General features: G+C 38.6%; 2 protein-coding genes across 3 annotated transcripts in view; both read left to right on the plus strand.

Moving 5' to 3' along the window:
• The window catches only part of LOC139944341 (uncharacterized), a 98,644-nt gene that overhangs the window by 32,087 nt on the left and 53,251 nt on the right, over positions 1-13,306 (plus strand). The gene's annotated exons all lie outside the window — the stretch shown is intronic.
• The window catches only part of LOC139944340 (rhomboid-related protein 3-like), a 43,155-nt gene that overhangs the window by 18,420 nt on the left and 11,429 nt on the right, over positions 1-13,306 (plus strand). Inside the window, exons 4-7 of the mRNA XM_071941340.1 lie at positions 2,395-2,418; positions 7,646-7,810; positions 9,354-9,584; positions 12,800-12,966. Of these exons, the coding sequence (XP_071797441.1) occupies positions 2,395-2,418; positions 7,646-7,810; positions 9,354-9,584; positions 12,800-12,966 (587 nt within the window). The remainder of the gene's footprint in view (positions 1-2,394; positions 2,419-7,645; positions 7,811-9,353; positions 9,585-12,799; positions 12,967-13,306) is intronic.

Below are 13,306 nucleotides of genomic sequence, written 5' to 3' on the forward strand. Positions count from 1 at the left end.
TACGCTGTAGTTCTTAGAAAAGGATGACCTAACCGCAAAATGTGCCACATCTACACCAGGTATATGTCATCCCAACCAACAACAAAAATTGAAGAAGAAAACACTTGATATTTTGATAACCACTTAAGGGATGACTGGACGAGGTGTGTTCGGTGATGCATGGTAGTAAAGGATCATTGCTGTTATAATAGTCCGATGAGGTGCATAGCTTTGGACAAGTGTCTCTTATCTTGTGGATTTTTTTTTTTCAGGGTTATGAATGACACTACACTCAAAGGTACTGTAAAAGTGTTCATCCAATGTTTTTGTAAATCAAATTCAGGCCTGATACTGTACAGAGGCAACAAAGGCATTTGCCTCTATGCCCCCGGGTCATTGCCTTGGTGCCTTTGAAATGCTCCAGTAGAAGTTAACAATTTCCTCACAGGGTGCCCTTTTATGAAAGTACAAAATGCCTTGGTGCGCTTGCCCTTTCAAATTTATCCAATCTCTTCATTTAGATTGTAGTGGGGTAAAATGTCGGCAACAACAAACATTTATGAAAACATTTGTGGTACCTACATGTATCACAGAATTCAGGCTCACCTCTCATCATTGGGCAAGCTTGGTGGTCATGGGCTTTTAAGTCCTGGGCCCAGTTTCATAGAGCTGCTTAAAGCAACAACAAAAAGCTAAGCATTAAAAAATGTTGCTAACCAGATTAAGGTTACCAGCTTAAATACCACGTCATGTGTACAATTTGTGGTTGGTATCCTGTTCATTGCTGCTCAGCAGACAACTGTCTGCTTAAGCAGCTCTGTGAAATTGGGCCCTGGTCTAGAATAGCAGGGGTCTTGTGTTCAAATCCCCAGCCGAGTAGCTTGTGGATTTTTTTTTCTGCAGGATTTCAAATTTTATTAATAAATTCTGGTTGTGTAGCGAAGGATTCTCAGAAAAGCGAATGTAATCACTATTTAGCCAAGTATCCCCACAGAGAAAAGACAAGTTTTAGTTTCAGATGTGGGAGGAAACCCCAGAGACATTTTTTGAGGGACAACCCACGCACTCGCGCAAGGACTGGAAATGCAATCCATATACATGTAGTGCTCTGGTGGAATTCAAACCAGGGTCCTGTACTACTGGTAGAGCAGGAAGGTAAACAAAGAAACTGCTCCACCAACCTTACCACTTCAAAAGCAGATAATTAAAAGAAAAATTACTCAAATGAACCAGTAAGAAAACTACCTAGATGTGCAAGAAATGTGTTTCTTAAACAAATAAAACTTTGCCAATTAAATAGTTAGGATTTCAGGTTTTTTTAAAAGCTTGTTTAAAAACAGAATACAGCAACCAAAATGATCGTTACCATTTGATCTATATCTTAATTATCTACAGATAGACTCTAATTTTTGAAAAAGCAATTTACTATATGCTTGTTTTGTATGAAGAAAATAATTTCCCATTAATTTCCCTTTCAAAGTGCTACAAAGTTTGAAAACTGTTTAGCAAGGTGGTAAGTTTGTATTCACTTTCAAGATTGTATTGCCATCTTTGAGTTTTTCACTTTCTTGCAGTGTTATTTCAAAGTTTATTACTTTGAGTCATCTTGCACAACCCACACTGCACCCTCCCCCTCCCCAACACACACCCACCTACCCGAAAGTCAAAAAACAACAAAGGAAGCAAACATGGGGCAGATTTAATTTGATTCTGATAATACTTGATAGTCACACCCTGTCCTTCGCCACCACGCCAAGCATTATGCCTGCGCCGTCGAACCCCATCAATAATTCACCATCATGATATCCGCATCGACACGAGGCGCAAATAAATCTACTTAAAGATTCGGTCTCATCATGCATAGTATGCACGGCGGCTTGGCTGGATAATACATGAAACTTTGTCACTTTGACTCCGCGAGTCATCGTTTTTGATGCCGTCGCACTCCGCTGCCCCCACACACCCATCAATATTAGAATGTATATTCTGGCACAGCATAAATCAGGGTGCATCAAAATGCAACAATCAGGAATTTCAACAATCATTTTCTCATTAAAGACCCATAATTTGTGAGTTTTCATGACAAAGAGTGGGGTTATAGACCCTCATTTTAGTTTAGGTTAGGAAGGAAGATAGACAAAGCTATAAAGGAGAGAAGTTGGCGGGTTGTCTTGCCATTGATGATTAACCATTGATTGCTTTGTTAATGAGATGCAGCTTGTCTACTCACTGGAGAGTTCTGCGATTCCCCATTGAGTGGCCTCACTGTAATTACTAGTCAGGAGTCCTCACGCTTTTTTTTCCTTGGTCATTTTTCTCCCGGTTGCCGACCACGCCGTCACGATGCCTGACTCTGCCAACTTGTGTTTGCTGATTCCTAACTCTGTGCATGCTGAAATGGCACCTGAACTACAGAAGTGGAAACCCTACTTTGAGAAAGTAAGTATAAGTCATAAAACTTTTAGGAGTACTGTATCCCTCAATTTGTTTGTTTGCTTTATTTCTTCCTTGTTTTTCTTTAAAACGTATTCGTCTTGTTGAGGTACATTCATGTATTACATTGCACATGTACAGTACTAAAAGTATTTTCAAGCACGGTTTTCAAAATGTTTTGTTAAATCTTGTATTTTTGTATATTTTTATTTGAATTTCGTCCAATATATCATAAGCCATATGTGAAAATTCAGGCCTGATGCTTTGTTTTTGAAAGGGCAGGGTAATAAAGGCATTTTCTCCTTGGTAAAGGGAATTAAATGAGGACTTTGTACATTTTTACTGACACATTTCAAGGGCACTAAGGCAATGACATGAGGCAATGGAGGCATTTGCCTTCGTTGCCCCCATTGAAGTTTCAGGCCTGAGACTCTTCCTAAACTGTTTTTCTGATTGTTTATTTGTTGTATTTGGGGAGGTGAACATCTGGGCAGTTTGAAAAACCTGCATTTTACATCAAGATAAACATCAAGAACACCCAACATTAATGTATATTTTACATTGATACCAAAGGTTCTTTTGATTGGTAAAGCAGTTTGCAGTTCAGGTAGTTAGATTTCCCAGATTATGAATATTATTAATTGCACAAAAATTAATCATTAGGATATACTCCTGATACTTTACGATAGCCTCAATTGCCTTGGTGCCCTAGAAATGAAAAAAAGTAGAAATTTGCAATTTCCTCATAGGGAGAAAATGTCTAAGTTACCTTGTCTTTCAGAAGCGAAGTGTACAGCTGTTCCTTTACATGTATGTTTGTTCGGTTTTTACTCAAATTTTTAAGTAAACCTTGTGGTGTATCATGGCTGCGGGGTCAGTCACACGAGACTCAAGTTTCGGATCAGCAGAGTGGCGGTCGAGACATGGTCTTGACACTCTTGACAAACTATTTTACTATTTTTGAAAGGATCTTTACCTAATTAACTACATTTTAAGTTGTTGTTGTTTTGTAATCGGGCTTCAACAACACAATCAAAAAGCACCTCTTGGGTAAGAACTTGATCTCAAAAAGGTCATCTAAGATAGACATTTTTTCTCTTGAAGTGTCTCTCCCTAAATACTAGATGACTGGCAAAGGTTAAATGGACTAGTTGACATTAAGAACGTGTTAAAGTCTTGCCCGTGGCATCATGAAACGTCAGAAGTTCAAAACAATTTCCATATTTCTTCCCCATAGGCAGGTCATTCTATTCTGGTCATGCCATCGTGTTGAGTTATTATTTTGCCTCTTTTGGTGTAGTGTGCAGCAGTCTTATTTAAAAACTTCAATATCGACTTTGTTACAATGTTTTTAAATTTAAACCTCACTGCATGTAAATGACGCTCTTGTGGAGATTGTGTTTTTTGGTATGATTTCCATCAATATTTCATCTGTCAAAATTGCCACGTGGACAACGAGCTCTGCAAATTATTCTATTGACCACCTCAGTTCACTGAGGATTCCAATATAGTGCGGCAATATTGTGCCAAGAGAATTTCAGGCCTGGATTTTCATCTTTGAAAGGGCAAGGCCATTTTCATTTTGAAAAGTGCACTTCCATTGTAAAAACTTAAAGTTAATTGGCAACTTTTGAGCAATGGATCAGGTCATGGCCTCAGTGGCCTGCGTGATGTGATTCCAGGCCTGGAATTTAAGGCTAAGCCTAACATTTAAATGTGCTTCTCACTCAAAATGTTCAAAGAAAAAACTTCCATTCAAACCAAACTTCTATTTAAGATAAATTACCTTTGCATAATTATACTGTAAATGGAAGTTTTGTGTTCAACCAATTCAAACTTTACCTTGTGCCAAGAGAATGCCAAGAGATATTTCTAAGCCTTATAAACGATCTATTTAAAGTGTCACTCAAATGCTCAAAGGGAAAACATCCATCAAATCACGCTCCTAAAGATAAAAAAGTATTTGCAATTTTGTGTTCAACTACTTCAAACTTTATACATGTACAAAGTCTTGCAGGATATTGACTGTTCATATGATGTTTGTTTTGGTGGCACACTGTGCAGTGACTCCCTGCTCATTCGAGCGTGAGGTGGCCCATCACCTCACTCCATCCAGTGCCAACCTCACGCTCAATCTTTGCCACCTTACTGTGAAGATTTTGCTGTACAAAAGCAACACAATGTGTAAATTTTGTGTTATTTATGAGCTTTTTGCTTGACCACTGTTGCAAGGGGTCAACTGCGAACAGTTCGGTATTTTCTAGAAATTTGATTAATACCTTCGACCGCATAATTAAGTAAGCAGTAAATCAAAGTATGACTGTATAATTCCACTTTTTCAGGGGGAAGCGGGACATTGTAGTATGTACTGTTCATCACCCTGTTTAGTTCTTAGTGCTCATCAAGGAGATGATGACAACAACAAAAAATGCCAATTTCCAAAGTTTGTTTAGTACAGGATGTGCACAATGAATGATTAAAATGTCAAAACATTCAGTGCTAAACTTTAAAGCTTCCTTACAGATTTGCAGTGAAAAGACAAAATGATTGCGCTAATCTGTAAAACCCTTTTCATCTGCAGGCTTATGCATGTACTTTTCAAAATTCTCTCAACCATGAGTCAGCTAAGCTGAATTCCGCTAAAGTTTCTGCATCATTAAATATGCATGGATCTTTGATGAACCGCTCACTGGACTCATTAAATCACCACCACACCTCCACATGCCCAACTGCAAACTCAAGGTCGGCAAAAAACCTCCATACAAGATTTCTGTGGGGTGGAAGCAAGCCCCCGCCCACTCCCCCTCCCCCTTCCTTCTTTTTCAAGAACTGTATACTGTTTCAAGATGTGGGTCAGACGGAGGAAGACACGATTGGGTTACCAAACTTCATCAGCTAAGGTGCTAGTGTGGAAAGCTAGACGGGTGGTGTAGCCTGACTCATGATTGATGACTCTCCGCTGATGGTTAATCTATCACTATGAAGTCTGTAGCCTATACTATCCACAAGATCACTTTGGGTTGGGGAAATGGGGGGGGAGGGTATGCAAAATCCATTTTGTGATAATGGTGGACACAACACGATCACACTTCTTGGTTTGGGTAATTTTGTTTGTATACACCCAAACCAAACAGTGTTCTTCTCTATAGTGTCCGCCATATCTCAAAAAGGCTAGAAACAGAAGGATACATTAATTACGGGATTTGTACCTGAGAAATGTTTGTATTGAATGCTTACGTAGCATCCATCCATAATCAAAGTCTTATCATATGAAGAACATGAAAGTTGTACACTGGATCAGGTGATGAATGGAGCAAAAACAGTAGTTAGCCGTTTGTGTCAACTACAGTGTATACATGTGCATCTTGGTCGCAGATTTGCTATCAGATTCCCTTTATCAGGCCACGTAGGCAACAACATGAACAAAGGCGATTGCCTCCATGCCCTCTGGTTATTACCTTGGTGCCCTTGAAATGCTCCGTTAGAAATTTACAATTGCCTCATAGGGTGCCCTATACCAAGGGGAAAATGCCTTGGTGCCCTTACCCTTTCAAAAACGAAGCATAGAGGGCCTACCTAGGGCTGAAAAACATTCATAACAATTGTGTACACCATGTTGTATGAAAAACAGTGAGTTTTTTTAAACACCAAAGTCTTATTTTGAAAAACAGAAGGTTAAGAGATTATGTGGGCCATGTATAAATTCAGCACAAAATGATAGCTCTAATTCAAATACGTAACCCTTTTCATCTTTATGCTAAACATTGAAAGCATGCACTTTTAATAAAAGTTTCATATTACTAAAGTTTTGATTTGTCTTTGGTCTCATGACATTATTGGCATACAAATTTGTTCATGTAAATAATTTACATACTGACTTCCTGTGTGCACACCTGAGTCACCCTCAGATTTTGTACAACACCTCTTATCTTTTCTTCTACTTTTCCTCTATAAAATATACTTTTTTATATATTTGAAACTCAACTCAGGTCCGTCTTGTCCACCTAACAAATCCATCTTTCATTATTTTCTATTGAGTATTCATTTGTATGTTTAATTATTTACTTTGTCACTTTCTCAAAGAGAGATCATGAATCCCAATTAGATTCCTCTTATTGAATATTGTACATACTGATGATTTAATACATGTAACAGTACATTCGTGCACAGCTTAATGAATAAGTTTCTTAGTGTATGTTAACTGATGACAGTTTTAATCATCAAGTTCTATTAAAAAAGTTTTACGAGCGCTTAGGAAAGGCTAGATGACATGTTTTACAAGACAGGAATGTCGTTCATTTTGTATTAATAAATCATCTCAATAATTATATTTGTTCAATGTTGCAGTCAATTGAAGTGTTGCTTCGATTGTCTTCACTTTTAATCCTATTAATTGTTCCTGAGAAATATCTTACTTGACATGGGACCTCACATTCTTTTAATTAATGTGCAAATGTGCACAAACTGGAACTAGTGTTAACCGCATAGATGTAATAACCATGCGATGCTATTTTGTTAGCTTGCATACAAGAGCACCTAAAAAAAAAAAAATGTACAGGACTGATTTTACTGAATGATTTGTCAGTTTTGGAAGGTTGATTGATTGCTTTGGATATGAATTTACCACATGGGTTCCTAAATTATATTACAGGCTGGGTTGGTGCAATAGGGATCAGTCGATACTATACATGTTCATGTACATTGTAGGAGGCTACATGAACTGTTCAGCTAAATTCCAGGCCCGAAATTGCATCTTTATTCAGAGGGCAAGGCCGTTTTTACTTTTGCAAAGGGCACAGATCCATTGCACAATTTTAAAGTATATGGGAAAGTTTTGGAGGGGCACCAATGCCAACACAAGGGAAAACAGAGGCCATGGAGAGTCGAGTGTAGTATTCTCTACTTGATGTCATATTTACAGGCTGGCGTTTACAAACAGTGCATTATATTAAATGGACTGACAGTAGGAGGGTTGGCTGTTGTGTATACATGTAGATCTTCTTATGCCTTTGCCACATATTACATTGCAGGCATAGATTATCTGTCATTCAATAGCATGATGGGTGGTATTGATTGGTCAGAAGTAGGAGGATTGACTGTGTACCCTGTGTAGATTCTTTACTACATGCATGATATTGTTTAACTCATTATACCCGAACCTTAAATTGATCGATATTGAACAACCAATAATTGCTGTGTTCATTTATATTGTCTTTAATTTATCTTTTTGTAGTTTGATGTCGAAGGGAAGGGTAACATCAGCATGGAAGCTTTCCAAGTGATCCTTTACAAGCATGGATTGAAGGATGAGTTAGATCCACACAAGCTGGAAGTCCTGGAAGCCACTATTGAGGATAACACATGTGGAAGACTAAGCTACCAAGAGTTTGTCAATATTGTAAGTCATTAATGTTGTTTCACTCAGTCAAGTAACAATAGTAATAATAGTTAAAGACACTGGACAGTATTGGTAGTTATCGAAGACCAGTCTTCTCATTTGGTGTATCTCAACATATGCACAAAATAACAAACCTGTGAAAATTTTAGTTTAATTGGTTGTCGAAGTTGCGAGATAGTTATGGAAGAAAAAATACCCTTGTCACACGAAGCTGTGTGCTTTGATTTCAGGACATTCAAATCTAATTCTGGGATCTCGAAATCAATTTCAAATATTTTAGTGGAAAATTACTTCTTACTCAATACTTCAGAGGGAGCAATCAGCACAGTGCATAGACCTTTACAGGCTTTAAAGGCACTGGACATGTTTGGTAATTACTCAAAACATTTGATAGCATAAAAACTTACTTAGTAACCAGCAATGGAGAGCTGTTGATAGTATAAAACATTGTGAGAAATGGCTCTCTCTAAAGTAACATAGTTTTTGAGAAAGAGGTAATTTTTCACACAATTAATATTAAAAGACTTCAGCTCAGGCCTTTTATTATGCATCTAAAAAGTGCATAAAACAAAAGCAACAAAGGGTGTTTTTTATTTCATCGTTCTCTTGCAATTAAATGACCAATTGAGTTCAAATTTTCACAGATTGTAATTATTGTATGCATGTTATTTCATTCATTCTTGCAAATTCGATGACCAATTGTTATTCTATCATATGGGGGTTACACCATCCTTCCTCCATGGATACACCAAGTGAGATTACTGGTCTTTGACAACAACCAAACACGTCCAATGCCTTTAAAGCCTGTAAGGTTTATGCACTGTGCAGATGGTGTATTAATGAGCTTACCATCAGTTCCTTCTGACTATGTAGTGTGTACCATCAGATACATTCACATGCATCTACATTCACATGCATCATGATCAGAGAGGATCACCGACAGTCTGAAATGTAGTTCCTCTTTATCTACTAGACTCATTTAACCCAAAGTCAACGCCCTTATTATGGTGAACTTTCTTGTTTGCCGACTGCCGACAAGTGTCTTGTACTTTCGGTCTGCAACTCTTAATAACAGACTGTCTTGATGAGATCAAGTTTCAGAAAGATGTGAAAAACAAACTTGTGGTATTCTTTTTATTGATGTTGTTAAACATTTACAATGTTATGTTACCCTTTTAAAAGGTTGCTCAAAGCTTTTACAGTCACTGGTCAAAGGGCTCAAGTTTATAACAAGACAAGTCCGGTGGTTTTTTGTCTGTTAAATTAACATTACCTTACCTTACTGTGTCATATCTTGAAAAGAAAGAAATTATGTTCAAATATTGATTTTGAGTTCAATACTTCACATTCCATTGGGTCACACATTTAACATACATATTGCTAAGAAAAAAGCAAATGAGTGTTATAATAACTCATTTGCTTATATATGCTTAGCAAATTTTTATTTGTTTTGTGTTTATTCATGGATAATGACCTGCCCTTTGTAAAAGGCGCTTTATAAATATTATTATTTGTTATTATTATTATTATTATTTTTAAACAGATGAGCGACAAACGAACCCTGAGTTTCTCCATAGCCGTCCGAACTCACAGGGAGAACTACAGCGCTGAGAGTACCCTTCAGCTGACCACGCCCTCCCCTCCGTACAGGGAACGACTCCTCACATTCGTAGCAGATGAGGTCCTGACCAATGATGAGGACAGGAGAAACTTCCGCAGTAACTTCCTTTGGTGTCTTCCCCCGCTGGTCATGCTGTCAATCAGCTGCGTTGAGGTGAGGAAAAATAGATTTGTCTCATTTTTTATTACTATTATTATTTTTTTTTTCATGAATTCTGGTTGTGAAGCCAAAGATTCTCAGAAAAGCGATCTTAATTACTACAGACTGTATCGAATAACCCATTTGTTGCTATGAAAGTGCCATGATGTAGCGCAGGCCACAGCGTTCCTGGTTTGATTTCTATTGCAAACACATGCACACAAGCTTGTATACGCCTGTAGAGACTAAATACCCAATCCAAATACATGTAGTCCCTCGGATGGGATTCGAACGAGGGTAATTCAGTCTGGTTGTGAGGCGGAGGATTCTCAGAAAAACGATCTTAGATGTAATCTTTATAGCCATGAGCCTCATGGAGAGAAGACAAGGAAGGCTTTGTAGATGATGTACATGTAGTAGGAAAACACCGGAGAATTATTCCACATGCAATTAAGTAGGGACAGAATACCCAATGCATGTAGTACGTACCTCAGCAAGCGAGCAGTTTTTTGTGTGCTTGAAATGAATTAATAGTAGAAAATTATGTATGCCCTACATTTGTCACCTCATTATCACCCGTTGGCATTCCTTTTTTTATGGACTGAGCATGGTTCCTTTCTGCCAGTCACAGTTATGCAATGTTGTTCAGTGGTGCACCCAGAAAATATCTGCAGTTTTCGGGGTTTGCCAACAGGGGGGGAGGGGGGCAAGGGGCTGGAGTTCCTGAAAGTGTCTGGTTACATGTACGTCACCTCTGCTTCCTCTCTCCTTTGAGTAACCTTTTCCTCCAGTTGTGTTAATGTCAAATGTCCAATAATTTTTTTTATATAATGGGTCGCTGAGACTGTAGAAGATCCCTACAGGGCCCAATTTCATAGAGCTGCTTGAGCTGTTAATACTGCTTTAAAATGTTCTGCTTAGCAACATTATGCAGTATACCAGCCACAGACTGTACTTGTGAGATGGTATTTTGGCTGGTAACCTTATTGTAGTAAGCATAATTTTGTTGTGCTTAGCTACTTTTTGTGTTTTAAAGCAGCTCTCTGTGCTTATAAGCAGCTCTATGAAATTGGGCCAAAATTTCAATGTTTCAGAGATCAGTCTAATTGCTCACTTTCTCAAATCCAAAGAAGAAGCACTTAAACGATTCATTATCAAAACTAAAAAGATACCCCCCAAATTGCCAATGCTGATTCCGTTTGCTGCATTCCAAATAAGCATGTTCATGTACATTACATCCCTCATTCAATACTATGCCGCAAGGGTTTTTCTCTGTGCTCCCCCCCCCCCTCGGGTTTTCTTCCCTCCAGAAAAATCAGACACTTTTGATCTCTGGCTGTGTGCTCCATGGTCACGGGTCAAATGTGCCAAAAGCACCTGTGCATGCCTGCTGCTCGAACACATTTGTGTTTCTAGAGTGCTGCTCAAGCAGAAAATATTGCAAACAATTGTCTAGTTAGCAGAAATGAGCATGGTACCAGTCACAACTTGTATGCGACGACATGGTAGTTTGGCTGGTAACCTTTTTCTAGTAAGCATCATTTTGTTGTGCCTAGCTACTTTTTGTACTTTTAAAAGCAGTTCTGTTAAATTGGGCCCTGGAATTTCAGGCCTGGTTCTTTTTAATTCTTACATCGTTGTGAGAGCACGATCCCAAAATCAATGTGAACTTTTGAAAGGGCAGCAAGGCCAACACAAGGGGGCAAGGGTAATTTCAGGCCTGGTTCTTTTCATTCTCGATTTGCTGTTGGGCACTGGGCAGCAAGGCCAAGACTAGGGCAAAGGAGGGTAATTTCAGGCCTGGTTCTTTTCATTCTTACTTTCTGTTAGAGCATGATCGCCCCCCCCCGTTAACTTTTGCATCATGAAGCAATGTGTGAGATAGTGAGGTAAAACTGACACATTACGATACAAGCTCGCACCGTCAGGTGTGATATGCAAGACGTTGCAAATCCACAGGGAGTCTTTGTCAGTGCACTGAGGATGACACTATTCCTCCACACATAAAAAATTGTGTACAGAAAAACCTTCAAAAGTGTGTCAGCCAGTCTGTGAACAACACAGTGTGTTCATTTTTGGAATAACTTTCCAGTTGTTATTTCAATTTATGCAAGGAACTTCACTTTGTTGCAGGCCTGATACTTCACGGAGGCAACAAAGGTGATTGCCTCCATGTCATTGCATTGGTTTTCTTAAATTGCTTTCTTTCTCTGGCAATTTTGTTTAAATGGAAAAGGCAAAGACTTTTTTCATGCATTTGAAGTATTTATTACACCTAATGTCTGTCTTAGTCAGGGAGCATTATTGTTTGGAGATATTTACCCACTCACCTAGTTTTCAAGAGTTCAAAGCTTTTGTAATTTAAGTTTTTTGATCTTGAAAGAGTCTCTTCAAAGGGTAACACTTGTCTTAGCTTCTAAAAATAAAACACTACAAAAGAGTGAGATGATTTTCTTACGTACGGGTCGCTAAATATTACACTTACACACTTTGAATTCTCTCAATGTACTCTATTTGAGCTTTTTGTTGTGCGTCTCGGTGTGAGGCTGAGGTGTTATGCGTTCACCCCTCGCGGGAATTCAATCAACCGGATCCAAGGCAAACTGAAATTATTCCATGTTTGCACAGTCAAGATTATGTTGTCCTTGTTAATGACTAAATGCTATCAAGGATGATTAAAGCAAACAACATTTTCTGCCCAGAGATTTTGCTGCTAGGAAGCTGTGTGTAATTTGTTGACACCAGCAGCAATAACGATCCAGTAGACACAAACCATTTGGGGGTCATTCCAGGTCAGCAAAAATCAATTGGGAGCAGATTCATTTGGGAGGGGGGGCCACACTTTATAAAAACATTTCACAAATATTTGGCAAATGAATATTTTATGTGTGGACTAGATAAGTTCAGGGCTTGACATTTTTCATATGCCCGAGGCCAGTGATTTTAGCAATGGGCGGATCATACAAGTCTGGCGATCTTGTGTTTTTGAATAAAACATGTAGCATGAAGTATCTTTTAACTCTGTTGAGTATCATATCCATAAGACAAATGATGTGAATCTTTTCTCTGCTTGTGCCAAAAACAGCTCAAATTCGAAATTGTGTTTTTATTCAAAAGCAAGCAGTTACTTAATACAACTGAGCTAGTCACTAAAGCAATTCTGTATGTACAGTACCTCTAATGTTTTCTTACGAACCCATGTATGCCCTTGTTCTCCCTGTCTTCAGTAGCTTGGCTTCTACATTGGCATTGGGGTCAACATGACCCGGTCGGACATCAACGCCACCCTGGCGGAATTCTGGACAGGACCCGTCCCCAAAAGCAGCTGGATCATCTTCGACCCAGAGAACAAGATTCAGTTCTGGAGATTTGCTACATATATTTTTATACATGGAGGGTAGGTACTGCAGGCCTGATACTTCAATGAGGCAACAAAGGCGATTGCTTCTGTTGCCCCTGACCATTGCCTTGGTGCCCTTGAAATGCTCTGGCAGTAGAAATTTACAATTTCCTCATTGGTTGCTCTTTACCAAGAAGAAAATGCCTTGGTTCCCTTGCTCTTTCAAAAGCGAAGCATACAGACTTGGTACTGGTATTTCAATTAAAGGCACTCGTCCTAACCTAGTACTAGTCTAGTGTACTCCTAGGACAAGTCCTAAATAATGACCATTCCTAACACTTTGTCAAATCAACCCCAGATTTTCACTTGGTGTATCCGAACATTTGCATAAAATAGC

Source organism: Asterias amurensis, chromosome 11, assembly GCF_032118995.1.
Source record: "Asterias amurensis chromosome 11, ASM3211899v1".
Classification (NCBI taxonomy): domain Eukaryota; kingdom Metazoa; phylum Echinodermata; class Asteroidea; order Forcipulatida; family Asteriidae; genus Asterias; species Asterias amurensis.